The sequence below is a fragment of the Lissotriton vulgaris genome, chromosome 5, assembly GCF_964263255.1.
Source record: "Lissotriton vulgaris chromosome 5, aLisVul1.2, whole genome shotgun sequence".
Lineage (NCBI taxonomy): Eukaryota > Metazoa > Chordata > Amphibia > Caudata > Salamandridae > Lissotriton > Lissotriton vulgaris.
The window spans coordinates 95,721,583-95,746,370 of record NC_141693.1 but is presented as its reverse complement, the minus strand read 5'-3'; the positions used below and the strand labels follow the sequence as shown (position 1 = coordinate 95,746,370).

General features: G+C 43.6%; 1 protein-coding gene across 1 annotated transcript in view; it reads left to right on the top strand.

The window, feature by feature from the left end:
* LOC147710286 (carboxyl-terminal PDZ ligand of neuronal nitric oxide synthase protein-like) overlaps positions 1 to 24,788 on the top strand; it is a 270,013-nt gene that overhangs the window by 172,041 nt on the left and 73,184 nt on the right. Inside the window, exon 7 of the mRNA XM_086920962.1 lies at positions 3,418 to 3,578. Coding sequence (XP_086777088.1) covers positions 3,418 to 3,578 — 161 coding nt within the window. The remainder of the gene's footprint in view (positions 1 to 3,417; positions 3,579 to 24,788) is intronic.

The following is a 24,788-nucleotide window of genomic DNA, read 5'->3' as shown; positions in this document are numbered from 1 at the left end:
CCTTTAGGCTTAGTCCAGAAGGACTGTAAAGCAGCTTGTTTTACCGGTACTTAATCTGATGGTGTAGGTTAAGTGAAAAAAAATCACACAGTGTAGTTATAAAAATAGGTATTTATTATAAACCCTCACTAACACATTGCAGTAGCTCCTACCCGAAGACATAACAACAATACTTTGATAATAAAACATGTAAGTAGCACAAATACACAGTGGGGGGTGGGGGGACTCAGCGGGAGACCAAACCATATACTAAAATAGTGGAATGCGAACCACGACCTAAGTCGAGACCGAACCCAGAAGATTGACAGTCGGGGACCCAAGGAACCACCCAAGGTGTGTACTCAGGAATGCCATGGAGGCCGTGTGCAGAGTGGGAAACGACCGCAGACTCAATACAAGTCAATGGGTAAGTTGCAGTTGTAGGTTTTAAGCAGGACCCTCCCCAGTGGGCCCTGAAGACACCCCTGGGAAGATGAAAGGTTGGAGAGTCACCTCACCCGTGGATACCCCAGGAACCAGGATACCTATACCAGGGAAGCTGGGTGCAAAGGTGCGAGGTGATGTCAGAAACCACCGTAGACCACAATGGAGGACTTCAGTGAAGATGCACTGGCGAAGAAGGTGAAAGAGTTTGGTGGAACCCAAAGGTGGATTCAAGATGAGAAGTACCTTCAAGCAGAGGGGACTGATTCTATGCCACTCAGGAGTGGCCAGGAGGTAGGAAGACGGATGCCCACTGATGTTGGAGCTGCAGGTGAGTTGATGGTGTCCTTGAAGTTGCAGCTGTGTGGACCAGGCGACGCTGTGGAAGACTAGGAGCTGTTCATGAGCTGTCCCATGTCTGATGTCCAGAGCCAGGGGATCAGTGTCCGGCAGGGGCTCCAACAGGCCTTTGCAACAGCAACCAATGTAGTAGTCAAAAAAGGGGCTGTGTCGGGACCAGCAAGGTCCAAGTGACTCCCCATGGGCAGTAAGTCAGAGCAGGCCCTGAGCAAGCAGGGGAGACCACTGGAGCCAAAGCAAACCTTCGAGGACCCACGGGCCGAAGGCACAGAGTCTCAAGAGGACCTCGAGCAGCTCACCACGGGATAAAGGCCACAGTGCAGAGGATGCAGTGCAGGTGAAGATCTTGGCTGCAGGAGATGTTTGAGGCTGGAGCTTCTTGGAGTCCGAAGATCTCTGTTGAAGAGAGTCAAAAAGCCTCAGCAACAGCAAGTTGACGCGGTGCACAGGGGTACAGCTCCAGCAATTCTGCCGAGGGATATTGGTTTCAAACTTGCTGTGAAGACAGTGCAAGCCTTGAGGTAGTTGTTGAACCACCAGCTGTGTTGCTGAACCTTTCGGAGTCTGTAGGAGCTCAGGAACCGCAGACCAGTCTGCTTTGTTGTGGTGCCTGCAGATGCAGGGAAGTGACTCCTTCACTTCAAGGGAGATTCCTTTGTTTGTCATAGATGTCCACAGGCCTGTAAAATAACCTGTATGCAGCACAGGGACAGATGACACAGAAGACTGGCAGGACGACAAGACCAGGAGCAGTACGAGTCTTCACAGTTGCAGTCTTCGTTCCCAAAGCGAAGTCAAAAGTGCACAGATGGTTGAAGATTAAGTGGTTTCGGATCTGAATTTTGTCTCGCAACGAATCTAAGGAACCAGCCACAGATAAGCCCTTAAGTACCCTAACAAAAGGGTTGGGATGATACAAGGGACCCTCCCACAGGAGAGGCTGGACAGTGTGGAGGATACTACCATATCCTTTGCCCGGTTTCGCGCCAGAGTGGGAGCCAACAGCTCCCTGAACTAGTTCCAACTTGAGTGTGCAAGGAGGTCACCAAATGTGCTCTGCAAAGCAGTCTGGTGGTGCTGGCAAGCACCCCCACCCAGCCCAATACATTAAGTCCTGTCTGGGAGGTGGTCACATCTCCCTGTGATAGAAAACCTATTGTCCTGCCTGCCCCTGCTTGAGCCTGGTTCAGCCACAGGAGGGCAGAATCGTGTCTCTAGTCAGCAGCAGCCATAGTTTGCTGTCTGGGTCTAGAATACTGGTACCAGGAGCACTGAGGGCCTCCTAGAGGAGCTTACAGTGCAGGTTATTATACGTCCAACACTGTTTGATACCAAACATTACCGGGTTTGTTTCAGCCAGTTTAGAGTTAGTCATCACGTAATGACGCATGGCCACTCTATTTATCGTAATGGCTGATTAACTTACAACCCAGGAAAGTAGACTCTGTAGATTGTAGGGGTGTCCTGCTCATGCTGGGGGGGCCTCAGACTTCTTACCTAGCTCCCTGCCTTCAGGTTTGAAAGGCCTGCCTTGGGTGTGACTTATATGTTTTAGGGTGACTGACTCCGGAATCTGGGGATCACTGTTCGATCCCCGGGGCTGGTGGCAGATTAGCCCAGCACCATGTGACTCTGGGCAATAGCTTGCATAATCTTCCCGATGGCCCCCAGCGCCTAGAAACCCTAACGGGTGATGGTTTGCGCTTTACAAATGTGGATTATTATTATTATTATTATAAGTGCAGTGACCTCAGATATAAGGAAAGGTATATCTGTTGTAAGTGGTGCTAGCACCAGTTTACACAGGCTGCAATGGCAGGCCTGTAGTTACAATGTAAGTGGTCTCCCATGGGTGGCATAATACATGCTTCAGGCCATGGGGGACCCCTGGTGTTCCTATGCCTTGGGTACCTTAGTACCATATACTATATGTGGTATACCCAAGTTCTCACCATGTACAATTTAGGGGAGAATCACAGAGACTGGGGTCCTGATTACCAGGATCCCAGTCAGACTAGTCAGAAAAACATAATGACACCAGCAAAAAGTGGGGGTGACCATGAAAGCAGATCCTACTTTCCCACAGATACCCATTGATGGGATGGACTGAATGAAGGTGGGAGATGAGAAGAACAAGATGGGGGACAAGGGAAGCGCGGCCAACAAGGAGACTGAAAGAAATTTGATGTAGAGAGGGAAATCGGGGCATCGGAGGTGCACCACATGGAGGGTAAGGGCCGACTCTGGAAAAGAGGCAAGAAATCAAAATACAAGGAGGAAAGCGGCCGAGATGCGAAGAAGAGACTGCATTTCTCAAGAATATTAAACACACAAGGTAGTACCTTGTGCAATGTTGCATAACATTTTTATTTTTTTTATTTGAAGGCTACGTTCATTTCTCTGTTTTGACATTGGCATGAAGTAAATCCTATATGTAATTGTTTCCTGTGAATGTTTACTATTTGCAATTGCTAAGTGTAAAAAGGAGAATGGGGATGTCATAGGAATGTATACAAATACGTCTATGAACAGGATACATTTCGTATTGTTTTATCTTTAAATGTTGCCATGGATGATTATTCCACAGTTTCCTTGATTTGTTTTAATATATTTTTTTCTTTGCATTTCTTAAAGTTCGTCAGTTGATGGGAGCAGACATTGAAGACTCAAACCACGTTGACGTTGAGTGCAATACCGTGTGCTTGTCTGACAAGGGAAACCTACAGCCTTCGTCTTCCATTTCTGACCTGGACATCCTGAAAACGGTGCAGCTGCTGAAAGAGAGGACCGGCCCGGTAAGGACCGACACTGCGCATGCTCCCAGACTAGTGGGCACTACACTTCTTTGGCCCTCATTGGGAGTCTCCCCGAGCAGTATCACCCACAGGAATAACGCTTTGGTTGATTCTGAATTACCCAGTGTTCCCACGCTTGGGATTACCGGAAGTGGGAACATATCGGTAGCAGAAACACACCCAGTATAACCAGCGTTCTCACCTGCTCGAAGCAAGTGTAAAATATCTGATTCAATCGATTAGCAATCAGGAAATCTGCAATTTTGCCCTGGTCAGTCCGTGGCCTGCAGGTTATTCCCCATTCTGGGGCTGGTGATTATGGTGCATAGATTGGCTGGAATGGTTCATTCCATCCCTGGCTTCCCCAAGTACAGTTCCTGGCCGTTTCATAAGTGAGGGTCTTTGAGTTATCAAGGTTGAACTAATCCTCTTTTATCCCATAAACGGTGAGGTTCAGTGCTGAAGGATTAAGCTGTAATAATAATACAGAGGCTTGGGTGGTAGAATCTACCTCTTCACTGCCCACCCGCTAACCAGATTTTGCGAGTGAACCTGTACATTCTGCCCCTGCGTCCTTATCTGCCTAAACTTCAGAGCAGTTTAAAAAAACAGAATTTTCAAAACACGAAATCGCTTGCCAAGTATTTGTTCACTTAACAAACACGGTTGCTTACTTTGGGGTTTTAAAGGCCATTCTTCGCTGACAACCTAAAGCAAAGACCTCGACGGTTCCTGCTACCTGGGTTTCTGTTCCTTTCTTTCATGAGAACCGGAGAGCTTTTGCTTGTTCACATCCTTTGTAAATAGGATTGAGGGCTGGCTTATGGAAGGAAACATTTTGTCCCACTTTCAGGCTGGATTCAGAAACAATGTTGGGGCCATTGACCAAGTCTTCAGATTTTGTGCAGTTTTCTGGAAAACAGTGTCAATAGCCAGAGGGAGCCTTTACCTGGCTTTTATTGACCTCAAAACGGCTTTTGATGTAATACCCCGTGTTAAACTTTGGAATGTCCTACTGGATATGGGTTTCCCATCCTATCTGCTAAATCTTATCATTAAACTCCATGAGGGTACTTATGCGAAGATACGCTGGGGGGCGCAGGGGCAACTCACTAAGAGTATACCTGTTAACAGAGGGGTGCGGCAGGGGTGTGTGATGGCTCCTACTTTATTTTCCCTCTTTATAAATGGGGTGGTGAAACATCTGCAAGATACACCGGCCGATGCCCCCATTGTGGCTGGGGAGAAAACGCCATCCCTCCTCTTTGCCGACGACACCCTCCTCTTATCAAAAACCCCCACAGGTCTCCAAACCCTTCTTGATCAGTTCAGTGTTTTTTGTCAGGAACGGGGACTTACAATAAACACAACCAAAACTAAACTAATGGTTATGACCGCCAAGAGGAAATATAGGAATATCCACTTGACCTTGAATGGATCTCCTTTAGAGGTGGTCGATGAGTTTGACTACCTTGGTGTTAGGATTAATAATCATTTGAAATGGGAACCCCATATATGTAAAATGATTTTAAATCTTAAAAGGGTTTCCAGCACTATTTTAAAAAACCAACGTCTCTCTGTAAGCAGGCCAGTTGCCCCTGCCTTATCAGTCTATGAGGGAAAAGCAATTGCCTCAGCTGTTTATGGCTCGGAATTGTGGGGCAATGAGAATACCAACGACCACGTCCGATCAGAGAACAAGTTTATGAGGGACTTGGTGTCGCTTCCATCCTCTACCCCACTTAAACCTTTATTCTTAGACCTGGGTAGAAAGTCCATTCGAGACATCCTCCAGCTCCGTCCCCTCTTATATTGGGTTCGTTTGAGGAGGACCCCCGAACTAGCTAACTATGCCCTTGTGTTAGATGAAATGCTAAAATTAAACACTACAGGCAAAATCAAGTGGCTAAATGCTTTAAAAAAGCTTGTAGTAAGTGTGGGTTTAAGCGACGCTTGGGTATCCCAATCACCTCCACCAAAACAAGTGGTGAAAAAATTATATTGGGATTGGATAGAGGCCAAGGCGCTACAGAACCCAAACTGGGGACATTTGACCGAGACTTTTTTGACCCATAAATGCACCCTAAAATTGGAATTGTTTTTGGATTTTATTCAGATTCCTCGGGAAAGGACTTTATATCTTAAATTTAGACATGGAACATTGCCCCTCAAAACCTTTACATCTAGATGGAACAATAGGAGGGAAGAGGATACAATGTGTCCAGGGTGTATAAATCCCGAAGAATCATTGGGCCACTTTTTCTTTGCCTGTAAGGCATACATCTTACCTAGGAAGAAATGGTTAAAACCAGTACTAAAGAATCTTGGTGTTAGAGATTACAAATCAGCTTTGCGTATTCTTATCTCCGACACCTCTTCTATGGTTACTATTTGTGGGGTTGCAAAGTTCTTATCATGTGCCTGGATCATTAGGACTAAGATTTAAAAAAATGCTCATCAAGTCAATTTTTGCACATAACTCTTAATGTATTTTTGTAAATAATGAACTGTTTTTATAATTATGTGTGTACTTTATGTTTGTACTTTTTATGATACATGTGTCGAATAAAAGTATAATGACTTGACTTGAATCTGCAATTTTGCCCTGGTCAGTCCGTGGCCTGCAGGTTATTCCCCATTCTGGGGCTGGTGATTATGGTGCATAGATTGGCTGGAATGGTTCATTCCATCCCTGGCTTCCCCAAGTACAGTTCCTGGCCGTTTCATAAGTGAGGGTCTTTGAGTTATCAAGGTTGAACTAATCCTCTTTTATCCCATAAACGGTGAGGTTCAGTGCTGAAGGATTAAGCTGTAATAATAATACAGAGGCTTGGGTGGTAGAATCTACCTCTTCACTGCCCACCCGCTAACCAGATTTTGAGAGTGAACCTGTACATTCTGCCCCTGCGTCCTTATCTGCCTAAACTTCAGAGCAGTTTAAAAAAACAGAATTTTCAAAACACGAAATCGCTTGCCAAGTATTTGTTCACTTAACAAACACGGTTGCTTACTTTGGGGTTTTAAAGGTCATTCTTCGCTGAAGCAAAGACCTCGACGGTTCCTGCTACCTGGGTTTCTGTTCCTTTCTTTCATGAGAACCGGAGAGCTTTTGCTTGTTCACATCCTTTGCTTCCACATTTGTGCTTTTGTGGTTCACCTGACTATAAATAATGGCAAGATTTGCATCCTGAGTGACAGAACGCGCCCACATACCCTGGCATCATGGCGCCTGTTGTGTCTCTTCATTCATTTGGGAAGTAGCAGGCACCAGGTGCAGGAAGTGGTAGTTCATACTGTCCTACCTTACACCTGTAGATGTAATATACTTACATTCACTAGAATTTATCAACAAGTGTGCACTGTGAGAAAGAAGCCCCTTAGCATAACTGAACACACTACAGAATGTTACACGCTCATTGCTGACATCTGTCGGCTGAGGTTCCTAGATGAATTCATATCATCAGGAACACAATTGTGGTCCTGGCCAATTGTTTATCAGAACTACAGATTTTTTAGGGATTGTAGTCCTCATTCATCTTAATTGAACAAATTGGACTAAATTTCTTAATAACATCGTTTTGTTGAAAACTATATTATGGTGACCGTGAGGACAGGGGCAAGCTTGGTAAATATTTCAGTCCATGGGTTTCATTCCGTGCAGGGTCAACTCCGCGTTTTGTCCTTAAAAGATATAGGATTGAGTACCTTTAAATTTGGTCATACAGCTCTTAACAGCACTCGGAAATAGCAAATCAGCAATTGCCTTATAAAAATGGACTATTAATCAAAGATAAATTATTGAACATACTATCCCGCTTGCATATCTGTGACATATCAGAACTGGACAATTGTGGCACAATTATATAATTGTGACGCGTTGCATGCTTATGCAGCACATAGAAAGTTACTCCACCTAAAACACTATTTTAAAAAAATATATTTTTATTGCTATTTTACAATACAGTATATAGCACAAATAACATGAAAGGACAGTTCGCTTGCTAGGAGCAAAAGGATCGCTGATTATTTTTTTCAAAGACGACTGAAGTGTCCAGTGCATTTTACTGTCCACAGGCAGAGATACCGACCACACCACCCTGCTTCCCATGACCCCCCACCCCCGCGTGAATCCCCACCGCTCCTCTTTTCTCCTAATAACATACTGAAGTCCAAACCATTCTCTAGTGATGTATTGACGGTAACTAGTGTGCAAGTTTTCCAAAGGACAGCTGCACCCTCAAAAGCCACACCCCATCCTTTGTAAATGATGCCAGATTCTGTCGTCTTCTAGTGTCTAATAATTACTTCAAAGGGCGAATAATAATGCCTTTTGATGTATAATTTACACCTATTAAGTAAGACTGTGATGTCACTTTAGCATTCTGGGACGCGTGCTTGATAGAACCAAGAACTCGCGTGTGACTTGCATCAAGATAATTCTCAGTTGATGGCATGCTAATCTATATATAATGACTTGGTTTTTATGTACTTATTAATACTGCAGTTTTGCCATTTCAAAGTGCTGTGAATAAGATGTGCCATTAAATACTAATGGGATTCTCCCAGAGAACGTTTCAGGACCTGGGAATCTAAACAGGATAAACAATACTTTGTCTTGGTGTATCTCAACAGCCCTCCCCGGGTACACAGGAGTGGAGAAATCAATTCCAACGGCCATACCTCGAACATAAATTCTTGTGCAGAGAGAAGGGCCAAAGGAAACAGTGTTTCGAAGAAAAAACCTTTCTTCATATAATCTTCATGAACAAGCAATATTTAACCAATCATTATGACAAATAGACAGTTGTCAGAAAGAAAGTAAAAAGCAAGGGTTCATGTGCAATGTGAAAGTGAAAGGAGAAATCAGGAAAAATGAGAAACACAAAAACCTTGTTTTATATACTCAACGGTGTCTGGATTAAGTTATTAGTTGACCGAACCAATGTTGAGTCTGTATACATTGACATTCCAATATCTTATTACTTGGAAGACCTCTTGGATATTAAACAAGGGTAAAAAGGTAGTAATGCAGGTCAAAGAAGGAATTGGAATTGTCGATGTTTCGACTGGTCTTCAGAGATAAGGGTATTTTCTACCTCCTCATGCCGGTCTTCATCAGGACAAAAGGACAACTGTTGTGTTAGCCTGGACATTCCATTATGCCAGGGATCAGCCTGGCTGGAGAGATTGTACAGTGTGTAGCTTGCTCACCAACCCTACATGTATGCCCTCTTGGAAGGCACTGCATTAGTCCAATTTTACCAAGAAAAGGATTTGGAAGGTTGTGGCCTGAATCTCTGTATTATGAAAAAATATTAACCATTGCAGACGAATGAGGCTAAAAACACCTGCTGCTGTTCTGATATTTCTCTTTCGGTACCACCTGCAGTGAAGCCGTGGGGAAGATTCTGGAGCGATTTACTTTAGCTTGGAGATCTCTGAATTGCAACAATAGAGGGTCTAAGGGAGAGGAGTGCTAAGGAGGGCGCAGGGAGGGAGCAGAACCCATCTAAGATGCTGGGCACGAAGTTGCTGGGCAAGCCCCAATTGTAAGAAATAGACCTGCATGCCTTCTAAGAACATATGATGTCCTTCTCTGGATGTTTGTCGTGTTATCATGTACATATTGAAAATTCCTGGGCACTTTGCCTGGGCAAATGAATGAGCTGAAGATAGGAATGATATGATCAATTTGCATTCCGATTTGGGCAGTCTGGCTGTTAAAGTGCTCCACGGAGGCAGAAGTTGTCACTTTATAAAAGGCATCAGAAAGTGATGGGTACCATTGTGTCAAGATGCATGTAAATATCTCAGAATCCAAGCAGGGTAGCTGCTTGATCCGGTGCATGGTTACACCCTATTTAGTGCATCATCCAAAATGTCTTCTCTGTGTCGGTGTTATTCTATTTATCCCAGACGTTTGGTAAGAAGCAAGAATTGTGACACTGGTCAGTAGTTGTGTAGGTTCTTCTGCATCTAGGGTTTTGCAGATTTGTGTCCGACAGCTGTCTTTTAAGCTGTGTGGGAAGATGACTGTGGAAAGGAGACATATTTAGTGAGGGTCAGGGTTTCCTTTGTGTCTGCTTAAGTGTGGATGCTGGTCTGTTAAAATGAATGGGTTGACCTTTCCTAGAATGGTTAGCGTCTCCTTGACTGAGATGGGGTTAAATCAAAGTTGGTTTGGCTGGGTACCTGGGGTGGGATTAACTGTTCATTGTTTTCAGAGGGTTTCACTTTGAAATGTTTCTCTCTTTTTTGTCTTTGAAGTTAAATATGGATGTGCGTTGCATATGTGATTGGTTTGAGCGCTGAGACTTCTCTAAAAGTGACCGTTTTTTTCCCAATTTGGCTTCTTTTAGACTCTATGTATTGCACTTTCTATTTTCCTAGTTTGGGGTGAGTTGGATTTGACAGTGCAATTTGAGCATTTAAAAACTTTATAGGGGTATCCCCAAGTGTTTGTGCACCTGTCCGCATTTTTAGGCTTGTTGAGCCTGATTGGCTGTGTTCCAGTGCTGGCAAAACATGCAGTGGGAGACCGAGCACACAGTGATTGGAGGAATACTTGCAGTGTTTCTAACCACTGACAATCGCTCAGAGTAGCGGCCCAACCCATCATTCATTTTCTCACCATGCCTCCTCAGTTTGGACCCAGCCTATGAATATCAGTCTTGACCCTTCTCCAATAAGGACAGTCCAGCTCGAACTGCCAGGCCAGGTCCTCCCTGAACCAGAAAACAGGCAATCCAAGACCGGCTCCATCCTGATTAGGGCTCATCTGAACGATGGGTTGGAATGCTGCCACGAGTGATTGACAGTGGTTAGCAAGATGGCAAGCAGTCCTTCTGCCACCTTATGTGTGTTTCCAGAGGCATCCTATGTCCAGTGGGTTTTGGAAATTGAGATTGTCACTGGCATCTCTGCTCCTTGGTTCTCGTGCGCTGCAGTACTTGTCTGAGTTATGCGTCTCCACATCTTTCAGTACTTTCATGTCAGAAGCCTATTAAAGTAAGAAGAAACGAGATTTAAATGTAGTTATTCCTGTTTCCTCCACCTTTCATGTCACTCCTTTTGATGTACAGAGAATAAACTAAAATGATGATGTAATGCCTGACGTAAGAGCAGTGATGCTTCAAATGGGGAAGGAATATTGGGAAGGATTTATTTATTTGTAAAACATTGTTTGCCTTCTTTCCGGAGCTCTCAAGACAAGGACTTGTAGTGTCCTCCCTTGTGTGTGTTCTTTACTTTTAGAACTTTTATAGTCTCAAAAGCCTCTTTACAATATTTGGGGTCTCTCCATAAATCTCTCTGCTGGCTGGGAGTTGTTCTCTGGTCGACCAGATCTGCAAATCTTTACTTCAGTCTTTTATTCAGCATACTTGATGCTAATATTTAAATTGTGGTTGCTGAATCATTTCTTTACTAAACGTATTAACAGACACTGCCCTGCCCTAACTCGGGGACCCGCTGTCCTCTATTTGAAGACTCTGGTATTGTGGCCCCAGGAACCTTCTCTGTTAAAATCCATGTCTACTTGCTGTTGTGCTGCATAGGATTCTCCTTTTAGAGATGCTCAAATGCTTTGGTAGGTTTTCTTGTGGTTCGGTGCATAAACGCATTAGGAAGTGGATTATGAATGTTTTGGGGAGTCCTTATGCTCTGTGAATCCAAAATAGCTACCCAGGAACATGTTCAGTCTTTTGAACTCTTGCAGTATTAGAACACATTAATCCCATGAATGTGTTGCCTTCTATCACGTTTAAGAGCTTTTTCTGCATGGAGGGGTATTGCTTCTGTTTATAGCAAGTTATGATTGTGAGCCTTTCACTGTGATTTTCTTAACCCCCCCCCAAAAATGCAGTAGTGCAACATTTTAGGACCTATCCCTTTTTTTTGTATTTAAGATACAGCCACTAATATTTCTAAAGTTCTTGTTCCTGGTCATATGCGTTGACGTAAGACTGACAACATTCATCCAGACAATCCAGATCAAAAATCTTCTGTGAGAAACTACAACATGGAGTTTTGTTCTAAGCTGCTCTAATGGTTGAGCTTTAGGTTTCCTTAAATGTGAGATTGTGTTGTATTTTGAGATGGCTATTAGGGTCTGTTTTTGTGTCCTGCTTTGGGTAGTATGAAGCAATTGAGCTATGACCCTATCTGCGTAAAGAATCCTTGTTGAATGGTCGTGATATAAACAACTCTTTTCTAGTTGTAGAACACAGGGGTAGTGACATGATGTTGGTAGCTGGTATCAACTGGATGGCCACAGTTATGTTTTTGTACTATTGTGGTTAAACCTATCCAAACTAAAAAAATGTGATCTATACTCAAATATTTCATCATATGGGTGGAGTTGTAGAGAATGGTGGTGGCAAGAGGTACTTGTCACTGAAGATCTTTAAATGCTTTATACAGGTTATTTAAAAAATGATGTCCGGAGCACCCATTATGTAGCCACATTTAAATCTCCTGTATAAGAATATTGTAGACATGAATTTATAAGTGCTTTTAGTTGGTCACATTATAGGTGAACAAAATATATTCCATTATAAAAATCTTAATGTAAGCATGGTGAAGTACATGCAGATACAAACTTAGTAGCTGCTTTGGCACATGAATCCTGCTAATTTCTGTCCACATGTTAGTGGGACTTCTTTTTCATAGTTAGCCTTTAAAAGTTAATGCCTCTTAGTGATTTTTATCTTGTCTGTACCCAATAACTTCTGGTAACAGTATCCTCTTTCTAAAAATAATTTGGCCTTGGTAAGCAGTTCTATCTCGAAAGCTTTTTCTGCACTGCATTGTGCCCTATCCAGTTCTCCATATGGAGCGATATTAATTTCTCTAGTAGGGTGTGGAGTGCAGTGCAATATTGGTTGATATTGGTTTCCTGAATAGTCTAATTTAAAGTCTAGCCTGTTCAACACACATGTCTATATCCAAAAAAGTATTGCTCTTGTTGCTGTAATCCAAAGCAAGTCTGATAGTCATATCATTTGCATTCAGATAATTATGAAAGGCTTGTAAACCCTCAGTAGTTTAATTCCATATTAACAAGGGGTCACCTATATAGCTACCCCACTGTATAATGTTTTCCAGGGAGGTAATTTGGAGCTCTTGACCAAGTGGTAAACAGGTCGGGCTTAAGAGGGAGCCCATTGCAGTGCCCCTGATCTGGCGATTAGGTTCTTGGCACAAAAAGTACTTGGGTGTTAGAAAAACCTTTGTATTTACCAACAACATAGCTGAGTGACTGCTAAAGGTTGCTTATTTGATTGACCAAATATTTCATAGATCTAAGGCCCTGTTTGCTTGCCATCCATCGTGACCTAAGAGTGAAAATCGAACCATTAGAAATCATATAATTGACATAAAAGATCTCTGATGTGGGAGTTAAGAAGGTAAGGTTGCTACCATGGAGGCTTGTTCAACGTTCACATATTCTTAACTGTACTGAGATTAATCCCATATATTGTAACTTTACCAGAGGGATCCTGCTACCGTTGTGAATTTTAGGTAAGAAATATGTTATAGGTTTCATAGTATTATCTACATTCAAATACCTATATGTATCCTCATCAATGAGATTAAGATAGCTATAGCATCATAAAATGGTTTTCAGGTCTGGCCTCTTAAAGGCTGTTGTGCTGTAGGGCAATGCAACTATCCCCACATGTTGGTTGTTGTAGGGCTTCTTGTATACACCTGTCAACATTCAAAGCCACTACATCGTTACCCTTGCCAGCTTGCCAAATGAGTATACTACAACCATTCCTCAGATTCAGAAATGCTTGACTTTCATTTCTATTCAGATTATTTTTGGATCTACATTTGTGTATATTGTTAAAATCATTGAGTATCAAATTGAAGGAAACGTTGATAACATTATCATGAGGTATCACTGGAGTAGTATTGTTTAATTTAAAAGTGGTTTGCATCCCATATCCAGTATCGCCTACAGTTGAATGTCTCAGTGTGAGGAAAGTGGATCATTATATTGTGTAGTTGTGCAATCTCACTGTGTAATAAACTGAAAGTTGGCTTCGGTCCAGTCAGGCTTGTTTGCAAAACCTTAGCTCATACATGGGTAGCAGTGGCTTTTTAGCAGTCGGGCTTTTGCAAATGAACAAGTGTAAAGCATTTAGAAGTACCAAAGCTGAAAAAAGAAAGAAATGTAATACAAAGAAAAACTGACACCAATTTATAAAATAGTCCATATTATAATGAATTTGTAGACCTCAAAAAGAACTAAATCCACCACAGGGTACCAAGGACATAAATTAAGCAAATAATAAATCACTGATTTTTATTCAAATCACAAACTAGCATTGGCTACTACCAACGTTAGTGGTTACTTGAAAAATTTTGGAAAGTTGTGTTCAGTTACTCTGGCCCGCTTTGGCTGACCAACTCCAGCAGGAACAAGTTACAATGGCAAATAAGGCTTGGCAGCACAGTTACCTTGCTGTCATAGCAGCCTCCAGTCCCAGATCTACGGATGAGCCGTCTTAGACCTCAATGTGGCTCCAATACAACCGACATAGGATGCCGAGGGTTCTGATCAGGTGAAGGGGTCTTTATAGAGCAACCACTTGTTCCACAAACACAGTGGGAAGACTGTAACCACTTCAGAGGTTAAGGTCCCTCGAAGTCCGCTTTAAGTCCAGCCAAAAACCAGTTGCTACTGGTCTCCGGTTTCAGAGAAACCAGCGGTTCTCTTTAACTGAAGCTAGTGTCCGTCTTGGCTGACAGACTGCACTCTGGTGACTCTCCTGGGTGCACATTTTGAGCATCAAAACTATCTCCCAGGTTGGGATTCAGAGGTCAGTAGCGATCAAGCTATTGTGGCTACCAACTTGTGAAGGCAGTGTTCTTCAGCTTTTGTGGCCTGGGAGCTGTACCAGGAAGTCAACAAAGCTGACTCTTGTTGTCACTTTTTCTTCAGCTTGTGGGTCAGGTGCAATCTTTCCGTGAGCAAGGCACCACAGGCACAGTCCTCTCTTTGCCGGCCCAAGGATCTTTGGTGCAGCCTCTCCTTGCCGGGGTCAGGGAACAGCAGGGTAGTCCTGCCTCATTCCTCTCTCCAGTGCAGATGTGATCTGAGGTCTGGGTGCCAGGGGTGCCACTTTTTTGCCCAGATCTTACCCTTGGGATGCAAATACTACTAAATAATCAGCTACCAGGTCCCCCTCCGCCTTTTGATGACTTCCTGCATAGTGTGGAATCTAGCTATCCCAAAATGCAATATTTTTCCACTGCCAAGATGGCAGAACTCCTCACTTGGTGTGTGGAGCTTGGTGACCCGGTCTAGAGGTAGGATATCTGAGGGCTATACACACACTGGAAAACTTGTTTGGCATCTGTTTCCCCCTCTTTTTCCCTGACACCAACCTGAACAAAAGAGCTGCCCTTGTTGTGTCCCTGTTTTGTGTGTCCGGGAGAGGTAACACCACTTCCAATGGCAGGCCTTTTGTGTTCAATCTTGAGTCATTCACAGTCACCCCCTCCTCCCCCTCTTCCCCCCTCCCCTTCTCCCCCACCCTCCCTAGCCCCCCCCCCCAGGAGGGCAGACGGCTGCCTCATGGCCGGCAACAGTAAACAGTCACTGGAAAAATTGGGCAACAGAGTGGCACATTTCTAAAGGTGCTTTTAACTGAAAAGTTGCATTAAATTCGACTAAAGGCACAGAGCCAGTTTTATTGTAACGATTCCTTGAAGTGACAACACGTAGTCTCATTCAGAAGCTAGCGCAGCTGAGTTGTCAGTGTGTAACCCTGTACTCGCCAATGGAGCTACTAAACTTTCTACAGTAAAATAATAATTAGGGTTTTTACTGTTGGGGCATATAAAAACTAATGTCCAACGTACTATTATATAGCACCTTGCCTGATGGCTTGATACGCCTGCATTGGATGTGACATTTATTAACAAGCATTGGCAATGCCAGTAGTTTCTGGCTTTAGAAGAATGCTGTATGGTAATGTGGAGCTATTTTGGGAATGGATAAGTATTTGTTTGGAATCAAAGATCTGTGGATTAATATTAGTGGAGATTAAAAGGTCAGATTATAGTTGCACTGTCAAGCCAGACCTAAACATCCATGTAGGTTAATGATTGCCTTCCTCCTAATTGTGCTGCTGTCAGACAAAACCGCCAAAAATGATCTAGTTATCTAGACCCTTTAATAGCTTTACAATGTCTTTTGTATACCCCAGAAAGTTCAAGTGCATATAGCTGGATAAATAACAAAATGACCACAGCTGTGCGGAGAGCATGCACTTTTTTGTGGAAGCACATAACTTCTGCCAAACACGTGTACTCCTGGCTCCTAACATGTGGCGGTAGCCAAAACTCCTCTCTGATGATACATAATTGTCTGGCGACAGCTGCACTGTGAAGCCAGACCATAAAAAGGAAGGTCATTAGTTTAAATAGCAAAGGTGAGTTAGCAGTTTGAAAACAGCTCTGCCTGCCAGCAATGGCAGGCTGGGAGCTTTGCTGTGCTTTGTCACATTAATGGTGGCACAATTAGTGCTGCAGTCCATGAGGGACACTTTAACGTACAGGCCCTGGTCCCATATGCTAGGGACTTATAAACGTAGGGCTTATAAAAGTTAACATGCCAACTGTGGATAAACCAATCCGGCATACATGTTTAAAGGGTCTGAGCACTGCACTTAGTTCTGGTTAGCAGTCCTCAATGTACTCTCAGAGTTGAAAAAAATCCAGAGCATCCGTCCAAAACTGTAGGGTGATCCTTCTAAAAGAGGCACTTCCTTACACTTGGTATATGAGACACCATGACGGGGTTCATTCACATAGCTGACTTATCCAATGGCTTTAATATCCTGTTTTATCTTCAAAGAGATGGTTACAATCTTAGTTATCACTAGAGATTTGGTGGGTTAATTGGTGAAGTTTTCCTTCAAATTAAGTCTAGTTGCCAACATAGGATGTCTACTTTCAACTCCCGTTTATCAGACGTATAGTAGATTTGTAGAGGAGACCTTTACGGAGAACAGAAATTTCATCAGATGTATGTTCCCTATTTGATAAGCTGGTTAAAAAGTTTATTTATTCTGATCTACTGTGCAATGATGTAGGAGGTGCTCTTCATGTCACCGAAATCAAGCTAGCCTTGCTTATGAGGTGTGATAGCCCGAAACCGGTTCCAGGATGCTTGTTTCTAGTCCAGGGAGGACCTGGCCGGGCAGTTCGGCTGAGCTGTTACCATGGGGAACAGGGTCAAGACTTATTAGCGTATGGCTGGGTTTAAACTGGAATGGCATGGGGAGCTAACAAATGCTGGATTTAGGCCCAGATCTCAGTTCTGGGGTGAATGTTTGACATTGTTCAGCTTTCTGTCCATCTTTTGCATATTCCTATCTGCATCATCAGACTTGTCTGCATAAGTGTACATCCTGCCGGTATTGTAACCTTTTTATCGCACATGAATTTGACAGCTTTTTAATTTCTCATCTCACTATGCGTTCATTATGCCCTCTGAAATGTCATAATTCTTATTTTTGACTTCTTACCGATTCAAATTCTTAATCTCTGTTCTGACTTCCTCAATTTCCATTAGTAATTTCCTCATATGATATTATATATGTTCTATCAACATGCCAGTAAGATCTCTAGAATATCCCCTAAGCTTCCGCTACCATTTTGCTGTGCATCCTCATTAGTATCATTAACTGACGGAAAGATGCTGATGTGTAATGGAAAGATGCTGATGTGTAATTCTCTCTAGATTCACTGTTGTGGACATGTTCCAATTCAATGAACAAACCTCTTGGTTTTGACTTTGCGGCTTTGCCACTCTTGTTGACCCGTTCCTGGGGTGCCACATACATTATTGGTTAGCTCTTTCCTGTTGTGTGTGTTTAGCAATAATGTGATATATGGGCACATACAAAGCATTGCAAGTACATTCTTAGAGTGAGGGTCTAATAATAAGGTACTGAATCAGAGAAGAATAAACAACACTACGAGATTAACTTTTACAGGCTAAACCTAAAGAAGCCCCACTAACCTATGGACAGGACTGAACAGGGTTCATTTGCCAAAGAAGCTACTAATTTTGTATCGGATGGACTATGCTTATACTTTGTCATAATAGAATGTGTTCTGTTGACGATGTGTCAAATAAAAGGACTTCTTTGACTTATAATTTCAAGTTTTGAGTTATTCTTATTTCAGAAGTTTTAAAAGCGGATATATATAGGGTGCCCCTAAGGTCAATTAAAAAATAAAATTATGCATCACACTAGTGGGTAACAGGTGCCTCAGAGTTTACATTTAGGCGATGGGCCATATTACCTACCTACCACATATTAGACATAATTTATACTGGTATTGACCTGTATGAGGATATATCTCTTCTTGTTGAGGCAAAGCAATAAAATCTCCCATGTTCATTGGGAAAGTGAGGTCACGGTATGGAGAGGGTATATGGTAGCAAAGTATAGGGTAAGCTAGAGTCATGTGGTATTCGGTTTGTTGAAATTGCGCTTTGAGGTGTTGACACTTTTTGAGTCTAAATGACCATTGGATGTTTCAGACTGGTGCCTCTAGTTTTCTTGAGTCTATTTTCTGTGATGAGTTTCTCCTGTTTGGTGTGAAGTCATTTATGGTGGCAGGACTCAAAGAATGGTTTTGGTTAAAGGTCAAGGCTGTGCTCCAGGAAGAGGCCATTAAAGAAGATGACTTCAGAACTTCTCTTCGAAGTTGTGGTTGAGTGGGATATAGCGGATTCTGTGTTTGTATCTTAGGGGTGACTATAGACCTACCTGTGTCCCTGAAAGGAAAATGTTTTTGTTGAGGGCTTCTGTCTCTGATCTGTTGTGCCTGTTAATGTGACACAGACTTTACTAATTGTTCGGGTTAGTGGCGCTTTAAGATTTTTCAGATAACGCCTTTCTGCAGATGGTGTAGTTGGCCATTGGTTTGGTCTCTGTAGGCGTCAGGTTTTCACTTGTCCGTTTGGACCATGCCTTTTTTAGGTCGAGCCTAGCGCAGCGCGCATGCGCTACTCTGACAGGCTTCTTATGATCACTCCAAACTTCCCCAAGACTTCTCTGTGTGTGTCTGGCAACTCCCACACATTCCATTGGCCTTTGAGTGTGGCTATCAATAATGAAAGCATGCAAATGGCCAAAGACGGGTGCAAGTCCCGCCTTATCTCTAAACGTTCACTCCCATGGCGTTTGGGTCTTGGGAGCGAGCTCCGGCGCGCAAGGTGGCAGCTGCATTTGTCCCTTGTTGTGGTGGATCATGTTACTAATTAACACAGCGCAGTAGCTTTCACTTTCGCAGCAGCGCTTGTTTTCTGTTTCCATGATTTTTGTCCTTGTGCATATATTGCAAACGCACGCGTTTCATTAAGAAATCGCATGGAGTAAACAAATGTATTATTTATTTATGAGTTATTCAAATAATGTGCTTGAGTACCGCGATGCTTACAATGGTGCCTGTTTTTATGTATTTTTTTTGGGGGGGGCGAGCAGCCCCAGGTGGAACTGTGGGCTTGCTACAGGGCAGGGGCATCTCTTTTCCTCCTCGTGCTAGAGGCGCGCAATGCCTATTTGCGGAGGCTGCAGACAACTGCTATGGGGCATGCAGCGTTCTCCTCCTGAGTGCAAGGGCGGCAAACTTTCACTAGGGGGCAGGCAGCGATCTCCCTGGCAGTCTTTGCTTTAACCTACAGCCGCGGTCTCTGCTACAGCATGGGAGACGGGGAGCTGTACATGCCACTAAATACATCTGGTGAGTTTGTGCGGGTCAATGTGGTTACAGTTCAGGTTTGTTTTTACTTTTCCATTTGACATTCTTCTAGTCTCAGCCGTTCCGGGCAGAGGCATGAGCCTGGAGCTTCACTCCCGGACCCCGCTTGCCTGCTGGTTCTGCTGTTGCAGGCAATGTGTGACAGCGCGGTGGGCCTCTATCACTGTCTCTGTGTTTTTAACTGCCTAGGTTGAGGGGTACTGCAGGCTCTGCGATATACAGGGTGCCAGGCCAGCTTATATTTACAAAGGTGTTTTAAACTCTGTCGGGGACTGCCTCTTTGCAAGTCACTGTCACCATGATGACTGAGTGGGTTGAATCGAGCGACTGCTGGGTGGCGCTGCAGTCACTACTGCTCCCAAAGCAGGGCAGTCTCCCTGATTCTGAGGGACAGCAGGCACTGGAGATTCCGGGGCGGGTTTTATTCAATGCCGGTGCGGCCTCTGTCTGTTCCCCTGCTGGTGGGGTGCTGTAGTAGACTGTTGCCAGAAAACCTGTACGCCGGAGCGCCTCTCGTAGTGCCTCTGACTACATGTGGGCCTCGTGGTGTTTTGCAAGACCTCATTCCGTGGGCGATCCTCTCTCCTCCTCTAACCGAGGAGATGGTGGCAGGTGAGGGCAGCTTACTGGTGCCTCATTAGGTAGGGGGCATGGCATGTTGTGGGCCCCATCATATCGTGAAGGGCCAAAGTGCGTCGGTCATCAGTGTTGTGTCGATAACGCTGTAGGTGTTTCTTGTGCTGCCCGCCATCTAACGCAGCCTCTCAGAAGACAGACAGCAGCTGTTGTGGGGAGTTGATGGAGGCAAACAGGCACTAATTCCTCCCTTAGGCGAGGAAAAGGTTCACCCTCTTCTTGGGGCAATGTGACTTCTTCACCGAACAGGCAATCGCTGCAGTACCGATGTATATATCCTCCTACTGCATGGCAGTTAGCAGTCGGGCAGCACGATGGGGACCTGTCTCAGCGCCTACTTTTAAAAACTGCAGGTTACTGAGCACTGGCAGGACCAGGCCTGCTTAAAGCTCTGCCCCGGAGTATCCGTAACGCTAAGTTTCATCAATTAAACAGGCATGTTGTCAAACTGGATCTTCCGCTCCCGTTGGACGAAACTGCAAAGTAGGACAAAATCTTTTATTATTAATTTCAAATAAACATGCTCACTCTATCCTTCATAGTTTAAAAGAACTTCTACTGTCTTTTTTTAATCTTAAAACTCACCCTGTGGCAGGTTTTCTGCCAACTCCTATGCGTGGCCTTGTTTTGCTGCGCCATAGGTGCCTCACTAATAAACTGGCTTCTTAGGTCGAGCCTAGAGTCAGACTAGCTCTTGCCAAACACTTATAAGGTCCCAAAGGCGAGACCTATTGGCTCTGCCAATGCTTGTCTGGTCCCTTCCCTTGTGTGGGATGGTCATCCTGGCTCATGCTGCCCACAGCTGGGGTGGTGGCACGCTTGGTCGCGGTTGGAGGAGTGTGGGCATGGATACCTTCCCCTGTAATCATGTAATCCAAAAATAAAAATAAACCTAGTTTCTTTTGGACAAGCACATAAATTATGTTATTTTCGAAGCACACAATCCTTGTGATCCATAATTTAGGAAACATGCTGTCAACGGAGATGTCCCGGGTAATTTCAGACTGTTGCCATCTCTGGCATTGAGCAGTGCTTTTAAACTTATTTTCAAATCCTGGCGAACATTATCATTAAATATTAAATGAATTTGAAGGGAAGCTCTGGGGGTGAGTGGGGGTCTTGATTATGTTAAAAAGTGGAGGAGTGCAAGTCGGTCGGTCTCCGGGGATATCTGGAAACGAGTTTGTGCTTTTTTTTAAATGTTAATTGTGTCAGAGTTGTGTGTGTACAGGGTATTTGCATGTGTGCGGCTGGCGCCGAGCCATCTGCGAGCTGTCGCCGTCTCATTTCGAGACGGCTGAGCCCTGGGGCCGCCACCGACCCTGGGCGTGCTTCCGGTCTGCAGAGCTCCCAGGACGCTGCTCGACATTAGTATGCAGAACAATGTTGTTGTGAGCTTTACTGGGTCCAGGAACAGGGGGGATTCTCGACTGACGATCAACTTTAACATTAACAGTCTTAACATCCAGGAATGCTCAATCGAATTGACTCGGTGCTTTTCACAGCGTCAACATTATTACAAACGCTGGCAGAGCAAGTAGGTCTGTCCTTGGCAACCCAGCAATATTTTTAGATTTATTTATTTCCTCTTTGTGCAAAGAAGTCATGCAAACTGCATAAAATAAATTTAAAGTAATAAAAATTCTGCAGTCAAAACTTTGAGCACATGTTTTGAGCAGTTTGAAAAAAACAAAATTAGAAAGTGACTCAATTCAGGAAATTTGATTTTGGGTAGTTATAACCATACAAGTACATATAAGAACTCATTTAAACAAGGACTCATCTTAATAAGCAGTGGAAAATCAACTAGAGCAGCGTGAAGAACTGAATATGACCGTGTTTGATTATATCCGGTACTTGAATAACAAGGCATTAACGCACTTTTTACTATGAATGCTTTGGGACATTAAAACCACAGTGAATGAATATAAGAACATTTGTCATACTATTTACATAATTCAAGATGTATTATAAAGTGCAATGTGCAGGGCATGGAACACAAAGAGAAAGTGATATGGACACTCTGTATAAGGAAAAAAAAAAACAAGTTGACTACACAGATGGGTTAACCTCTTCACCACGGTAGACATTCCGCCGCGGTGCTGAAAAAATGTTGTATGCGCAGTTTGGACGGCCCCTGGTCGTCCCATGCCCACCGTGATGTCGGACGGCCGGGTGGCCGTCCAGACACATCGAAGAGGTAAAATCAATCACAAACAGGTCCACAAAAACCTCAATATTTTGGGTCCGCAAGTGGATAGAGGCCTCTCTTTGGAGCCAATGAATGTGTACAGGTCATCGAGTGATAGCAGCTTTATTCCTTCCCAAGGAAGTGCGTTCAATAGTTAATTCTTCTACGATGCACTATTCATGAATGAGACTTTTTAGGAGCATCATAAACACAAAATAACTGAACATAAATGAAAATAAGGCTTCATTTTTTCATAACTTCCTCCTCAACCTCCATGCAGTTTCTTTAAACTTTGAAATCGAGTATGTAAGGCGTGGGTTGGCATCGGTTTTGCAAATGCCAAATGCACTTTTGTGATCACTTATCACAAGAAGTGTTCTTCTGTCTCAGGGAAAACGTTGCAGGTAGGAAGCCTATATAATACTGTAAGTGGATTGGTCCACTTTTCAGTAAAAGCCACTATGTGAAGTGTCCCTAGTCTAAATTTAACGTAAAGCGCCCTTCTGCTTGTGAATCTTATTTGATCGAAAAATTGTTTGTATTCAAACTGTGCTTCCACAAGTAAGAAGTGTTTGTCAAAGTTCACTCTCTCCAGTGATCTGCGTGATGAGAACAAATTCCCAGTATCTATTTTTTTAATACTAACTTTGCATTTTGGGGAGCGCGTGATGGATCTTCCCAGTAATTATTTAAGCCTTCCCTCCTGCACCAAGTAATTACATGAGTCACCCATGCCAACATACTAGCCTCGATGGAGGAGGCCAACTCCCGAAGAGCAGTGCGATGATGAGCCAGTTCCTCGGTCATCCAGATCCTTATCCAACATACGATTGGTCTTAAGTTGGCTAAACTAGCAATGGGGTTCAGGGCAAGGGCTAACTAGACTGGTGTGTTGGCAGAACTCAGTGGCATGGCAATAATTATTTAAGGAATCTGTTTTCTCTTGTTTGCATGATGTCAGCCTTGCGGTAACCCTAGAGTTAATCTCCTTACAAGGCAGCGCTGAACGCCTTTGATGTATATATCTGGAGTATGGGGCTTATTGGTGATTTGCTTTTTTTTGGATGTTTGTTAACTGCTGATGATCTGTGGGACAATAGTAGTTTTCTTTTTCCTAATTGGGAACCCCAGGTAATTTGATCAAATAGGCATATTCCTAGATATTCAAATTCGTGAATTCTTTCTAGGTTGAAGTTAGCGGTTAGAATTATTTTCGCATGGAAGCCGTTATTAGGGTTAAGTGCCATAAATTTCGATTTCCCTTTATTTATTTCCAAACCATAGTTGCTAAAAAAAACTCGTATGATCTTTTGAATAACACACTGAGGCCCATCGGGGTCTTAGATATTAATAATACATCATCTGCAAAAAATAAAGCAGGCACTTTACTTCTTGCGATGGGGGGTGAATCGTTTTCTGCAGTCTAACAAACACTGTAATGATACATGGGTATTTAAGAAGAAAAGTTTTGGTGCAAGAACTCACCCCTGGCGCACACCTCTACTAACTTCCATTTTTTCAGAAAAATTGGCATGCTGTCCCCAGCGCGCTTGGGCAAAATGGTTTGTGTGAAGTTTTATTATAACAGCAAGACGGTCAGTTGGAATGCTCTGTCTCCGTAGAACCTCCCACAGTTTTATTTGTGCAACCAAATCAAAGGCAGATCCCGTGTCAATGAATGCCACGTAAAGACCTGCTGACATAAGGTCGAGTGTTCTCCATTTCAAAATAGCGAAGCGGAATACCTGGTCAATCGTGCTCAACCGAGGCCTGAAGCCCACTGGCACGTGGGAAAGAATGATGGTCTCATCAATCTATTTATTAGGTTTGTCGAGTACCTTCTTACCGAAAATATTCTGCAAGCTGTCAAGGAGACTTATTGAGTGGTAGTTTCCTGGATAAAAGGGAGCACCCTTTTTGTATACGGGAATGATCTCTGCACTCCGCCATGTGTCTGGGATTGGGCCACCGGTAAAAAGTGACTCACTGCAAAAGTAAATATTGACACAGTCATGTAAAAAAAAAATCATAAACAATACATGAGTATGTAACCAGAGGAATGTTTGTTCAGCTCTCTGCATCCATTAGTCTCTTCAGCTGTCATTCGTGTTTTGCTTAATCCCAACACTAAGTGTATCATGGGGCAGTTGGTCAGCCTGCTTCAGCTATTAGCTCTCTTCCACTGTGGGTGATTGCAGTTTGCCTGATTGCATGTGTACAGCACCCTCTGTACTTACATGCACGCTCATCGCTGGGGACCCCAAGGACATCTTTCAGTTCTTCCCATTTCCTTCCATTCTTTCCGTTTCTTTATCGCTTTTAGGTCTCACCTGCGACAGCTTATGTACTCGCGCTTGCAAGAGATGTGATTTTCTACAAACAGCTTGAAGCCCACTCCCTGCTTACCCTTCATTGGCTTCATTGTTACTGATATTTGCTGCCTCGCAATTGGCCCTTCCTCTTCTTTAGTGTGGTGCATGGACCGAGTACGGATTGCTTCATCTTGATTAGGGTCCTTCTACAGCTATGATTAAGATTCCCTTTTTTTCCAATGTACCGTCTTGTTGCTTCTTTCCTCCTACCTGCCTTGT